Source organism: Phaenicophaeus curvirostris, chromosome 16 (genome assembly GCF_032191515.1).
Source record: "Phaenicophaeus curvirostris isolate KB17595 chromosome 16, BPBGC_Pcur_1.0, whole genome shotgun sequence".
Lineage (NCBI taxonomy): Eukaryota > Metazoa > Chordata > Aves > Cuculiformes > Cuculidae > Phaenicophaeus > Phaenicophaeus curvirostris.
The window spans coordinates 1,866,022-1,879,299 of record NC_091407.1 but is presented as its reverse complement, the minus strand read 5'-3'; the positions used below and the strand labels follow the sequence as shown (position 1 = coordinate 1,879,299).

The following is a 13,278-nucleotide window of genomic DNA, read 5'->3' as shown; positions in this document are numbered from 1 at the left end:
GTTATTTGTAGTCATAAGACAAACTGAGGGTCCAAAAAGGTTAAGGAATGCTCAACTTTATTCTCTTAGCCAAAATACAGCAAGTAGTTAACATTTTTGCACATCTTCGTTACAGGATGAAGAAGCGGCTTTGGCAGATGGTGAAGATGTTCCCTATGAGAATAGCGTTAGGCAGTTCTTGGGCGAGTATAAATCATGGCAAGATAATATTCAGACGGTTTTGTTTACATTAGTTCAGGTTATGGGTCAAGTCCGCAGTCAGGAACATGTTGAAATGCTGCAGGAAATCACTCCCACCTTGAAAGAACTAAAAACACAGAGCCAGAGGTAAGAAAATCACCCTCTCTCAGATGAAGGTATTTTGCTGATCTGCTTGTCCGCAGCAGAAACATGGCATGGGCGCCTACTTGGTGGTTGTCTAAGGACGCAGAAATCTTTTTGCAAAATCTGACCTAACTTTGGGTTTGAGTTTTCAATAAGTCAAGTAGTTGCATGAATATTTATCAACTCCGTTATGTTTCCTAGCGTCTACAATAATCTGGTGGGTTTTGCATCACCCTTAGTCACGGATACAGCAAATGAATGCTCAAGCCCAACGTCAGCTGCTACATATCAGCCAACCTTTGCTGCAGGTAATACTTTCCTCAGGGAAAGATCAGGAATTTGTTAGAGGGGATCATAACTTTTATTAAATTTTGAGATACAGACGGTTTCTATAAGATTATAAAACCCTATAAAACTCAAGTCGTCCAGCATACAATACTGAATGACCACTTGATCATGACTTTTGAATCACCTTTTAGATCTGAATTCACTCCTTAAACCCCAAAATGCATGGAATGCATTATCACATGTATCAACTGAACTGTAATTTCTGTTGAAATTAGTATGAAAATCTGTGATGACTTTGGAATTAATCCTGAAACCCTACAAATGCATTCACATTTGCATAGTGTTAATTACTTTACAGTTAAAAACATGAGTAGTTTCTCATGAGCATGGATTTTTTTCTATTTGAAGGGTTATTCTACTGTCACCATTTGGACTACATGAAGGTCCCTGATTTCTGTAAAGAACAAAAATTGTGTTTTATAACTGCTATGCAAAATGATAGAATTAGAGGTGAAGAGGGCGCATAAAAACAGGCTTAATGTAAATAAATGTTTTGCAGTGGAAAAAACCCTCTTGTGAAAGAAAATCGAAAGCAAAGATTGAAGAAAGAACTGGTACTGAGTTTAAAATACAAGTTTTAAATGCCTTTGTACTGAAATCCTGATAGCTACATTTGATACATATTTAATTGTGCTTTTTCTTGCATCTATACTATATTATTTTGAATACTGTAAAACTTTCTTTACAGCTGTGCGTAGCAATACAGGGCAGAAAACTCAGCCAGAGGTGATGTCACAGAATGCAAGAAAGCTAATTCAGAAAAATCTTGCCACGTCAGCGGATACTCCTCCAAGCACAGTCCCGGGAGCTGGCAAAAGTGTTGCCTGTAGTCCCAAAAAAACAGCAAGGGACCCTAAAACAGGAAAAGGTAAACATGGCTTAAAACGAAACCAAACAAGTGAAAAAAAACCAAAAAACCACAACCCCACATAAAAGTGCCACCACTGACAACAACAAAAACCCCAGAGCACCTCAGTGGGTTTCTGTACAGGAGTGTGAAATTGAATTAATTTTATTGTTGTACCTTTAGCTGTGCAGGAAAGGAATTCATATGCAGTTAGTGTGTGGAAGCGGGTCAAAGCCAAGTTGGAGGGCCGAGATGTGGATCCCAACAGGAGAATGTCTGTTGCTGAACAGGTGAGTTGAAAACAGTGAAGTTCCAGTTCTGGTACTTGTTTTAAATATTAGGTAGTAACCACGTGTTTAAGTGTGCTGAAGTAAGCCTTAAAGACTAAAATCTTATTGTGAATGGGGGGAGGCTTCTTGAGACGTGGGATTTATGTTCCAGTGCAGATCAGTGTATGCTGCTGCCTTGTATTGCTGCGTTCTTCTTTTTTTTCACAAATCCTTTTGTTTTCTGTGTTGTAGATGTATATAAATCTAACTTAGGAATTGAATAAAATTGCCTTTTGTGTATCAGCTAACATGTGTTACACAGCTGTTACCCAGGGAGAACATGAGACCTGCGCAGCTGTCTAAGGGACAGAACCTATCTGTGAGCACTAGCAGATCACAGCCGCCATCCTGTCTCTGGGAAACCAAGTTGGGACCCAGATGTCTGTGTAAATTTGAGAATGCTGTAACTATTTTTGAGTTAGGGGCTATGAATGAAGTGATGTATGATATCTTTTTTTAAATCTCCATTTTTAGACAAAGATCTGTATGGTTAAGTTTACAGTTACCATAGATATTTTCACTGAAATTTTGTATTTGCAGATGGCATTCCACACTATGTTTTAAGATCACTTAAAGACTTTTAAAAATCTAGCTTATTTTTAATTACTTGTTTGACCTTTTCAATAGGTTGACTTTGTGATTAAGGAAGCAACTAATCTAGATAACTTGGCTCAGCTGTATGAAGGTTGGACTGCCTGGGTATGAGTAGGGAGAAAGCAGATCAGTCTGGTTCAGCGAGGTCAGACATCCACCAGAATCAACGCGGCCTCAGGCATCCACAGCCACACCACGGTCAGTGGTGGTGCACACTGGGGCTTAATCTGAGGAAACCTAGGAAATCTCGGTGCACTGGGAAGTGAATCCTGCAGGATAGCTGCACTCAGGGATACGCTAAACACAATGGTCTGCAACCCCCACGGTCAAGGGTGAACGCTCACCGCTTGAGCAACACGGTTTGTCTTTCTGCTACGGAAGAACTGCAAACGTGTGTGGGGGTTAGCTGCAGAAAGAAATCAGGATGCTACAAACCGCAGAGTGATTTGGAACTCAATTCCACCTGACCCTGTGAACAATTCAGGAAACACCGAACCCTGTTCAAAGAAAAACAGAAAAAATGGGGCCATGAAGAAATCACAGCAAGGGAAGATTTGATGCATTCAGATTCTTGTTACTCTTGTTGCGTGGCAACAGTGCTGGTTGAGTTGACCAGTTGGTATGGAAAAAGGCTACAAAATGTAAACTTCAGAAATGGACTGAACGCAAAGAGCTGTACATCAGATTTACGCTGCATTGGAAGAACTTCTGAGACAGAAGAAAAAGCCTTTGTTCTCTCTTTCCTCTTTCCTTTCTCTCCTCCCTCCTAGCCTCTCCTTGCACACACCTCTCTTGGCTTATTCTTGTAGGTTAGGCGTACTTCCAATATACTTTTTATTTCAATCCTTCTACTTCACAGTTTAGTCAAATTAACAACTTAAATTTTGTTTGGTAAACAAATTTTCCAAAAGCACTGAAAATATAAAACATCAGTGGTAACTTCTGAGTTGGACGGTCAAATGCAAAATGTAATTTTGGTTATTTTAAAGTCATTTCTGTGATTCTATTATGTACAGTTTCTCAAAATTGTCACTGTGCATTTAAAAGTAACGAATCCTACAGGCATTTGATTTAATGTGCACTTCCCTCTGCTTGCAGTGTACACTTTTTTGTAATTCAAATTGTCCCTCCAATCGCATTCTACTGTGATTGCTGTAGTTTCTTTCGTACAACGTAGCTAATCCAATGTAATCTTTACCTTTTTAAAGACCAGGATAGAGTATCTAGTAGAGTTTTACATTGTTGATGACAGAAAAACAATAAAGTGATGTTCTGGTGGAGGTACAGTGATATGCTTTTTACTTCACTTTCCTAATACTTTTAGTTTACACTTGTAAATTATAGTGCTTCAGTTCACAGGGGTGTGCATACAATCCAAGAAATGAAGGACTCTCCAATTTTTGTTCAACTAGATCTGTAAAGATTTCTGCAAAGTAGTTTTCCTTTGCCATGTTACTTCTGTAGATGGTTATTCAATAATGCTTCCATAGAAAATCTTCCAACAAGGTTTTGGGTTTTTTTTAATCAGTTCTACACTCAAAGTGTGATTATGGTCAAAAGTCTTTCTAAAAACATCATCTTACTTAGATCAATGTCCTGCTTGTCTGCCAGTTGTCTGAAAGACTTCTTGCTTCCTTTTTAAAGTGGGACACCTTTAGGAAAAGGCAGCTTCCTTTTCTGAGAGCAAACAAACGCAAATAAATTACAACTACAGAATCTTACAGGTGCTGATAACTGAAGCAGAAATGCACACTGGCATTCTCAACCCAGATGAATTTGCGTAGCTGTGTATAAAGTTTCTTTTTGTAAACCTGTTGAATTCATTATGCACAGTTGCTGAAAAAAGATAGACGTGGGAAGATCCTTTATGCCATTTTAGTTACTTTTCAGGGTAAAACCACATTTAAAATACAGCATTTTGTCAAGCAAAGAGTATTAAAAGAATTTGAGCCAAGCCCACTACTGGCATAAAATTCATTTAATTGAATGGATTTGCAGAAGTTCACCTGAGTAGAAAGCTGGGCTAGTAGTTTGCAGATAACGTAAATTACCACCAGGCATAAGTAACAGACAAACCTGTATTATTTTCAGTATTTTGCACTATGCTAACTGCTCTGCCTCCTCTGTAGGTCTTAGAATTCACTTTCTCCTCTGTTGCCAATTTTTTGTGGATATGCACTTTGAAGTGTGAGAATTTTCAACAGACACACTTTTTTTATTCTGATGCCTGATTAACCCTAGGGAAGTCACAGGCTTTATTCTGATGATACCAGTGCAAATGCATTCCACTGCCATCGCTTCCTGAAGCCCCTGCCTTGCCAGCACTGCAAGAAAGGAGGTGTTTGAATGTTGTAGTGAAGAACATTCATATGCAGAACAAGACACTTGGCACTGTCAGTCGTTTTTGTTTTTCTCCAGTTAAAAATAACCTTGTGAACACTCTGTTTGGAGAACCATAGTAACAAGAGTGTATTATACAGGCTGTTTTGTTTCTTGGAAGCTGGGGAGGAGGGAGGGGTAATGCACTCACCTGTGGCTCATGTATTATACCTCTGCTATCCAGAAATGAAACACTTGTGTGGAGATGGGTTCTTACTGCGTAATTTAATAAAGTTTTAAAAGAAAAAAAAAAAGAATATGTAGTCATGATTTCTTTCTCTGCAAAACTGCTTGTGGCTGTGAAAATTACAGGGGAGAATAAAATGCCAAATACAAACATCCCCCATTAATGTAGTGACTTAAGTATGTGCAACTAATGTTGAGGAGACAGCTCACACGCTTGGGAGTTTGTGGGGCTGTGACCCTTTCTGAGCTGATGCGTTTTGCTTGGTAAACGTTGACAATATGGCAAACCCAAAATGCCCATTCGCTGCATGGATCTTGCTACTAAATAGGACTGTGTGAGTTACGTTATCTATTAAAATATAATGCGCTTCCTATAAAGATACAAGGTTACTTCCTTTTTTTTTTCTTGGGTGTTTCTGGGCAAATAAGGCATTCTGTGAGCCTTGCTTTCCCTCTGCCCCTCAAAGAAGTTACGGAGGAACGCCTAACATGGAACTGCACCTCTGCAGCCCCTCTCAGATGGAAGACGAGCTGTAAGAGCAGGCTGGTTTGGGAGCTGGTGCTTGAACCTGGAAGTTAGTATTCTGATAGTGGCTGGAATGCTGGAAATACTCGCTGTTTTCAGTGGTAAGTGTTCTGCTGAGAAGTTTACCCATGGATGAAACCAGGAGCTCATTGATTTTTGAACAGTCAGAGCAGCGGCTTCTGCAGGATGCTGCAGGCACTCCCACAAACAGCAATCAGTCATGCATCTGTGTGTTTTCTTTGCCCTCATTTTGGAATTGCATTAGGTATTAGGGGTTGTGATTAAGCTTCTTAACATGCGTGACAAACATTTAGGAAGTTGAGTCAGAAAAAAAAATACTTATATCCTAGGGCTTTTCTCCTGTCTTTATTCCAATGCAGCTACAGCTTCTGAAGAATATAAAGCAGTAGTTGAACGGAGGGTGGTGGTCAGAACTGGAGAACCTTTCTCTGAAGCCTGGAGCTGTTTCATTGGCTTTGCAGCATGGCAGATTTCTTAACACAGTGCCCAGTGCTCACGTGCATAAATTGGACATCGATAAAATGGATAGTAATCTGGCAATCCTGCACCCCCGGATTCTGCTGTTCCAGCTGACACACAGGCTGCTTTCAAACCGATGCCATGAAAAGCCAGACTCGATAATCAATGCCAATTTGATTATTAAGTAAGGTGTCCTGTAACGTGATGTCAGGCAGGCAGGATACCTTTGCCTGATACGTGTGCAATTCCTGAGACTGGTTACATTATTTTTATACTGGTTAAATATTCATAAAGATTCTGGGAAACGTTACATATTCATTATTTTTCCTGGAATATGTGTGTGTATTATAATCAGCTCTCCGAATTTATTTACATAAGCTTCCCTCCGGAGATCTTTGGGGTCTCTTGATGAAGACTGGAGATCTTCCGCACAGCTCAGCTTTTCAGCTCCCTTTCCTGTGCTTGCTCTTAGCCTCTTTGAGCCCCTTTCAAGGCTGCATCCAGTCTTAGCTGGTTTTTCTCTTCTTTTTGATAGGAATGGTTGGACTTGATGATCCGGTGGGTCTCTTCCAACTTGGTTATTCTATGATTCTATGATTCTCCCTCCTACCATGGTGCTAGTCCCTGTTTTTTGGGTTAATTAGACACAGTCACAAGTCTTACCAGGAGCGGCTGAGAGAGCTGGGGGTGTTTAGCCTGGAGAAGAGGAGGCTGAGGGGAGACCTCATTGCTCTCTACAACTACCTGAGAGGAGGTTGTGGAGAGGAGAGAGCTGGGCTCTTCTCCCAGGGGACAGGACGAGAGGGAATGGCCTCAAGCTGCACCAGGGGAGGCTCAGACTGAACATTAGGAAGAAATTTTTCATCGAAAGTGCCATGGGGCCCTGGCAGAGGCTGCCCAGGGCGGTGTTGAGCCCCCATCCCTGGAGGGGTTTAAGGGACGTGTGGATTAAGCGGTTAGGGAGATGGTTTAGCGGCAGGTAAGCACGGTTGGGCCCGATGACCCCTCAGATCCCTGTCCCGCTGGTTCCGCGTCCCCCGCCCCTCAGCCGCCCCGCAGCGCGGGCCCCGCCCCGCCCGCAGTCGCATTGCGGCGTGGGGGCGGGGGCGCGGGGGCCTCGCGCCGCTCGCGCGGCCGTTGCCGTTCGAATCGCAGCAGCCAATCGGCTGCTCGCACGGCGCTGGGCGGGCTCCGCGATTGGCCCGCGCTGGTTTCGAGGCGGCCAATCAGCGCGCCGGGAGGGCCGCGCGCCTATAAAAGCGGCGGGCGCGGAGGGCGCGGCGGAGCGCGGCCCGGCAAGATGGCGGAGAGTGACAACAACAGCGTGTACCACCTGGTGAGGGGCCTGCGGGCCGGCACCCCCCCCCCGCCTCCGTGTGTCCCCAGCCCCGCCTGAGGAGCCCCGCGGGGCGGGAGGGAGGGTGAACCGTGGCGGGGAGGGGGCTTCAGCGCTTAAAACGGAAGTAAATACGGGGGAGGGGTGAGAAAGCACTAGAGAGCTGGGGAAGGACTGTGCGCAGAGGCTTGTAGTGATAATGCTGGGGCGGCGGGTGTAAAGTGCGGAGGGGCAGATTGAGACTGGACATAACGGGGAATTTCCTCCCCATGAGGGCGGTGAGGCCCTGGCCCAGGTTAGCCGCGGCTGCCCCGGCCCTGGGGGTGCCCGAGGCCGGGCTGGGGGCCCTGGGGCGGCCTGGGCTGTGGGGGTGTCCCTGCCCGGGGCAGGGGGGGACTGGGTGATCTTTAAGGTCCCTTCCAAACTGTTCTGTGATTATATGATTTATCTCTGTAGTGGGAAACGGGAAAGTCACTGTAAAAGCAGATAAAGGGGTGGAGAAAGGGGAGGTTTTGGGTGCGTTATTGATCAGTGCCGTTCCTTGCAGCAGGAGGCACCGACTGTCAGCAGGGTGGAAGAGGGGATCAGATTTCTGCAGAAAATTGTGTTGCCAAAAACCGTATTGCCAAAAGATAGGCGGTGTTTGGGAGGGATACCCCTTCTGGAGCAGAAGTTCACATTTAATGGAAACTTCATGTTAATGAAAACACTTGGTGTATAGGCTCTGGAATGAAGGTAGTGCTCACAAAAACTTAAGTTTTCTCTACCTGGCCCAGCGGGAAACTAACTTGCAATAGCCATCTTCTAGGGAGGTGGAGGCAGGCTGTGAATTATAACTCTTACATTCCAGTCTGTTTCTTGTTCATTTTTCTTCTTGATTGTGGTGTTAAATGCAGACAGATAGAGGTAATAAAGCAAAACAGTCTGTCATAAAATGTCTCCTGTAGAACTGAAGTGCTTGTTTTGTTCTCCATGTGACAGTTTATTTATAATATAAAGCAGATAAGATATCTGGAAGGTGTTCAGCAGCACGTCAGATCATTTTTTGCTCTTCTTTTTTTTCCCTGAACTGTAGCTTTCAGGCAGCTTCCAGTGGTATAACACAAGAAAACTCTGCTTTATCATGATAGCTGCACCCACCTGTTCTTGTTAGTCTCATGGTGTCAGGCTTTTTGTTTGAGTCTAGCACACAGATGCTAGACTCTGTCTAGCACTGCACTGCTGTCTCTGCACAGCACGTGTGCAAGTCTCAATGACCATTCACCTCTTACTACTTGGACAGTGATCAGTTCTGTTCATAATTAGCGGAGTTTTGTAATCTCCAAGATACCTTGTCCCACTGTAGGGAAACTTTTAAGCGGTGTAACATGTGGCACACCTCAGGTGAGCTGCTTGGCGAGCCGATGCCAGAGCAGGTAGGGCCTCCTTGCAGAAGATGTTTAGGAAGGAATGCAGGAGTTGTACAGGAGAAAGAGTCTAAAGGTTGCCTGATAGCTGCCTTTGTCACCTGTGGAAAAACTTCCTTCGCAATCCAGATGTGATCAGTCCGGGGACCTTTGGTGTGGATTTTGATTTTGTTATTAATCTTTTACATAATCAAAAAACCATTTAAAAAATCAGTGTTGCACAGCAGCTAGAAAGCTTCAATTTCATGTGGTAGAGTTGTCTTTGAGTAGACACATATTTTAAATAGTTCTCATTTTGCATTTTTTCAACTGTTGACACTGAAAACTAGACAAGTTTTAGCTGGACTTAAAAATTTGACTTTCTAGTAGTCTGGGAGGAGAGAATACAATAATAGGGAGATTAGGGAAAACACCTTGGCACAATCTGGGAGGAGTTATGGTTTGGTCTAATAACATATGTTGCTGCTTTGATAGGATCCTGACTGTTTTGAAGTATCACTGCTACAATGTCACATCTTAGTACAAAACTTAGAACATCATTAATAAATTAATTACACAAAAAGGTTTGACTGGGATCTTTAGATTATGATAATTTTTAGCTATTTTGAGTGTGGGAATTATTTTGATACTCTGATAAGTAATAACAGTTTTCTTCTCTTTGTGTAGGCTTCAGAAACTGCTAGCTTGGAAGAGCAGTTGCAAGGATGGGGAGAAGTGATTTTGATAACTGATAAAGTTCTTCGCTGGGAGAGAGCCTGGTTTCCTCTTGTGCTGATGAGCCTTGTTTCCTTTTCTTTTCTGTAAGTAGTTTGTGGGAGGAGCCTAGAACACCATTGCACTTGCATGGCTGTTAGCAAACCTGTTAAGTAAATCAGTAAGACATCTTTAAAAACCTAACGGAAAGGCTTGGCTCTTACTCCATGTTCTGTTTCTTAATGTGTGTAAACACTGGCAAAGAGTAACCTTAAGTACAGAGACCAGGAAGTGACACACTGTGTGGAGGGGGGGCAGTGCTTTCTGCAAAAGCCGTTTGCCAGCAATGATTGCTGTAGATTTTTACCACTTTCAGCTCTAAGTTCTTCGTTCATTTGTTTTATTTTGCCCTGATCTTTTTGCATCCTGCTTCTCAGTCAAATCTGGTTTACCTCCTTTTTTTACCCAAACCAATGGTAGTATCATTTTGGAAAACCTGTTTCCATAGGGCAAACTTTCCTATTCTGCATCTTTCCTATTCTGCTGTTTAAAGTCCTGAGCCAAACCAAAGAGGTGGCTAAATATGTCTAGTACTTAGCAGTCTAAGCATCCAGAAATAATTTCTGCTACCTTTTTTCGACAGGATGATCTACTACTTGGACCCGTCAGTTCTTTCAGGTGTCTCCTGTTTTGTGATGTTCCTCTGCTTGGCTGATTATCTTGTTCCTGCTCTTGCGCCTAGAATCTTTGGCTCTAACAAATGGTGAGGAAAGCTTTGAATTAAAACAGTTGGAGAGTAACTAAAGTATGAATTTTATCAAAATGGATATCAGAGTTGCACATATCAAATGATTACTTTATAGAGTCATTGTAGCGAGAAGTGTGAAATGTCTGTAATATATGAACTGAGGGCACAAGTAAAATGTCCTTCATTCTTTTTCTGAAAGGTAACTACTGCGATATCGTTACTGTTCCTCCTAGAAAAATGAGATTCTTTTTTGAAGGAGTAGGTACATTCTTTGCATGTACATTAAGGATGCTAGTTAGTTCTGCTGAACTAGTTTTTAGCAATTGATGCATAATAGATACTGAGAACTAAAATTATGCTGGATTATTTTTGGGAAGAGTGTCAGTAGTAAATACAATGGACAAGAGTAATGCAGAGAGTATGAATGTGATTGTAAGTGATTGAAAGATTTGAAGGGCAAAGCTTCTGTAAAACCAAAGAACCTTATTTTAACTAAATTTTGAATTAAAGGTAAATTTTAGCATATCTGCTTTGAGATGACTATTGGATAAATGTTCTTGTCTAACAATGAACCCAACATGAAAACTGACATAATACACACTGGTATCAGGTGTGTGTTATTTGTTTGTATCATGCTGGTATCGGGTTGAAATCCGTGAGGTTCAGCTTTGAATGTGGTTGCTCTTTGGGGGTCATTGTAAGAGAGTCAGTGTGAAGATAAATTACATGAGGAATTGCATGGCAGTGCTCAGTGAAGAAAAGGTTTAAAACTAAGTGAAGCAAATGCTAGGATAAGTGCTTGATGCATTTTTATTGCTGTAAAAATACTATGGGAGATTTTTAAATTTCAGCTGAAATCTTTAGTTCTTATCTCTGGCTTTTTTTTTTTTTTCCTTAATAAAAGGACTACGGAACAGCAGCAAAGATTTCATGAAATTTGCAGCAATTTGGTAAAATCTCGTCGCCGAATTGTTGGCTGGTGGAAGCGTCTTTTCACGCTGAAGGAAGAAAAGCCTAAAATGGTATTGAGTTCTATGGGTTCATCTCTGTTGTCTTAAGATTTTATTGAGTTTGTTTTGTCTTAAGTATTTTAGGAAGGCATGTGTCTGAATAAACTGGTATTTCCAACCCAGAACCAGCAGTTCTGACTGTGACTTAATGCCAGTCAAACATGGTCAGTTTTTAGAAGCACAGCTTGTTTTCAGCCTACACTAACTGTCCAGGAAAATGAGTCTTAGTAATGTGCCAGCTTAGGTGTGTGAACTGCTGAGTTTACTGTCCTGCAAACAGCTTCAGGTACGGTGAGGCTGAAGTTGTGTCAGCAGTGAAGGCGTAGGCCGGCTCTGTGGGACATCTGGACAGAATAAAGCTGTCTTCCTGTAAAACTGGTGTTCTGAAAAGAAATGAGAACATGCAATCGTGTCATCTCAGTTTTAGCAATTCTGTGGGTAGTTACCGTGTGTGGAAGAAACAGCAAACTTTAGGTTGTTTTTGAATGCTGGAAGTGTTGCTGGATACGTGAAGGGGTGGGGGACAATTGCCAACATCTCTGGTAACTGTGCCCTTTTCATTTTTCAGTACTTCATGACCATGCTTTTTTCTCTTGCTGTGGTTGCCTGGATTGGGCAGCAAGTTCACAATCTCTTTCTGACCTATCTAATCGGTAAGTGTGTGGCATGCAAAACAGGCACAATATTTTTTGTTTGCTGCCTGAAATAGTATGGGCCTGGTAGAAGTGATTTTTGATTGTGTGTCTTCTTTTGTAAGGTTATGTTTCTCTATTTTCAAGCAGTTAATGGGGCTTAAGGGAAACAAGGAATTGCAAGATGACAGAAGCTTGTTAAAGGAGTATGAAGTAATTATTTTTTTTTTTTTTACTTCCTCTAGTAAGCTTCTTGTTGCTGTTTCCTGGACTAAACCAGCATGGGATCATTACAAAGTATGTTGGAATGGCGAAAAGGGAGATAAACAAACTTCTCAAGCACAAGGAAAAGAAAAACGAATAAAGACTGAATTGCTGTTCACTCCTGTGAAAGGTTTCATTGGGAACAGTTTTGAGAGTTTAATGTATAATTAAGACAGTAGAAGTGTTGCTCACTGGCTTATTTTTATTGGCTCCCTGATGAAGTGGAAGTGTCACCCTAGCAACTGCCATGGGTCTGTGCCTCTCTTGCTCTGCTGACTAGGCTTCTGCAGCTGATCTTGAATGAAAGATGTACAGAGCTTAGCTGTCCTCACCAGACGAAGAGGCCCTGTGAATAAATACCCCCACTCCAGAAACAGCCGAGCTGTAATGCATGATAGTGTTTCTGTAACTGCGTTAGTGTCACTGATTGTTAATTTGTGCCCACAGCGAGTATGGAAGACGGCTCTGAGAGCTCACGCCTCTTGCAGGCTTGTAACTACTGATTCTTGAGTAGAGTGATCGTAGCTGAGAGTGTACACCCAGCGGGGGCAGAGGGCGATTCCATTGTCTCACTGAATCTGTTTGCTTGTTTTGGCTGCATCTACCAGACCACCTGCTGAGTGGGGGTCTGGAATATATAAATCTGTAGTTCAGTTATTTAGCTGTAGCGTAAACTTCAACTCGTTGCACTGAGACTGTAGAAAATGAGTTAAGGTGTGAGTTAGTGTAGCACCCGATTGTTCTGAAACCTGCTGTTATCATGGAGCCGCGTCACACGTTTGGTTTGCTGGGTGGTGTTGTCTGTACACAAAATCACCTGGAATGTGCTAGGTTTGTCTCCTGTAAATATGCCTCGATTGTTTGTGCTTTTCTATGGCCTCTCCCTCCTTTTTTTTTTAAAAAACTGAACTTTTCTCTTTAAAAAGCTAAAACCTGTGTTAATGCATTTTAAGAGTTTACTGTTTTAAAAGGAACCCTCTGTGTCTGTTGTAAACTATTGGGTAGACAAATACACACTAAAGAGAAACTCTCTGAGCCTTGGTCTGTGTGAACATCAAGTTGTGTCAGCGCATCTGTTGAAGACGAACTGGGGCTGGTGTTTTAGCGTCGCTGCCTGCGCTGCCCTGAGGGGAAAACACGTTTTGCTTGGAGTAGCTTGATGTGGGTGATGAAACC

The 13,278-nt window shown here is 42.4% G+C and overlaps 2 protein-coding genes across 3 annotated transcripts in view; both read left to right on the top strand.

Moving 5' to 3' along the window:
* The window catches only part of SMG1 (SMG1 nonsense mediated mRNA decay associated PI3K related kinase), a 54,657-nt gene extending 49,445 nt beyond the window's left edge, over nucleotides 1–5,212 (top strand). For both annotated transcript variants that reach the window (XM_069870502.1, XM_069870503.1), the window contains 5 exons: nucleotides 116–327; nucleotides 526–632; nucleotides 1,361–1,540; nucleotides 1,703–1,809; nucleotides 2,476–5,212. In XM_069870502.1, coding sequence (XP_069726603.1) covers nucleotides 116–327; nucleotides 526–632; nucleotides 1,361–1,540; nucleotides 1,703–1,809; nucleotides 2,476–2,553 — 684 coding nt within the window. In that variant the 3' untranslated portion in view covers nucleotides 2,554–5,212. The remainder of the gene's footprint in view (nucleotides 1–115; nucleotides 328–525; nucleotides 633–1,360; nucleotides 1,541–1,702; nucleotides 1,810–2,475) is intronic.
* Nucleotides 5,213–7,301: 2,089 nt separating this feature from the next.
* On the top strand, nucleotides 7,302–13,129 carry ARL6IP1 (ARL6 interacting reticulophagy regulator 1). Its single transcript, XM_069869892.1, has 6 exons — nucleotides 7,302–7,349; nucleotides 9,422–9,555; nucleotides 10,092–10,211; nucleotides 11,101–11,218; nucleotides 11,775–11,859; nucleotides 12,084–13,129. Exons 1-6 carry the CDS (start codon nucleotides 7,314–7,316, stop codon nucleotides 12,200–12,202), a joined length of 612 nt encoding a protein of 203 aa, XP_069725993.1. The 5' UTR covers nucleotides 7,302–7,313; the 3' UTR covers nucleotides 12,203–13,129.
* Nucleotides 13,130–13,278: the final 149 nt, after the last annotated feature.

What these genes read in the sequence shown, in the direction of transcription:
- ARL6IP1 (XM_069869892.1), top strand. Translation starts at nt 7,314, where the DNA reads ATGGCGGAGAGTGACAACAACAGCGTGTACCACCTG. An exon ending in ACAACAGCGTGTACCACCTG is followed by an intron (nt 7,350 to 9,421) that starts GTGAGGGGCCTG and finishes CTCTTTGTGTAG; the next exon opens with GCTTCAGAAACTGCTAGCTT. An exon ending in CTTGTTTCCTTTTCTTTTCT is followed by an intron (nt 9,556 to 10,091) that starts GTAAGTAGTTTG and finishes TTTTTTCGACAG; the next exon opens with GATGATCTACTACTTGGACC.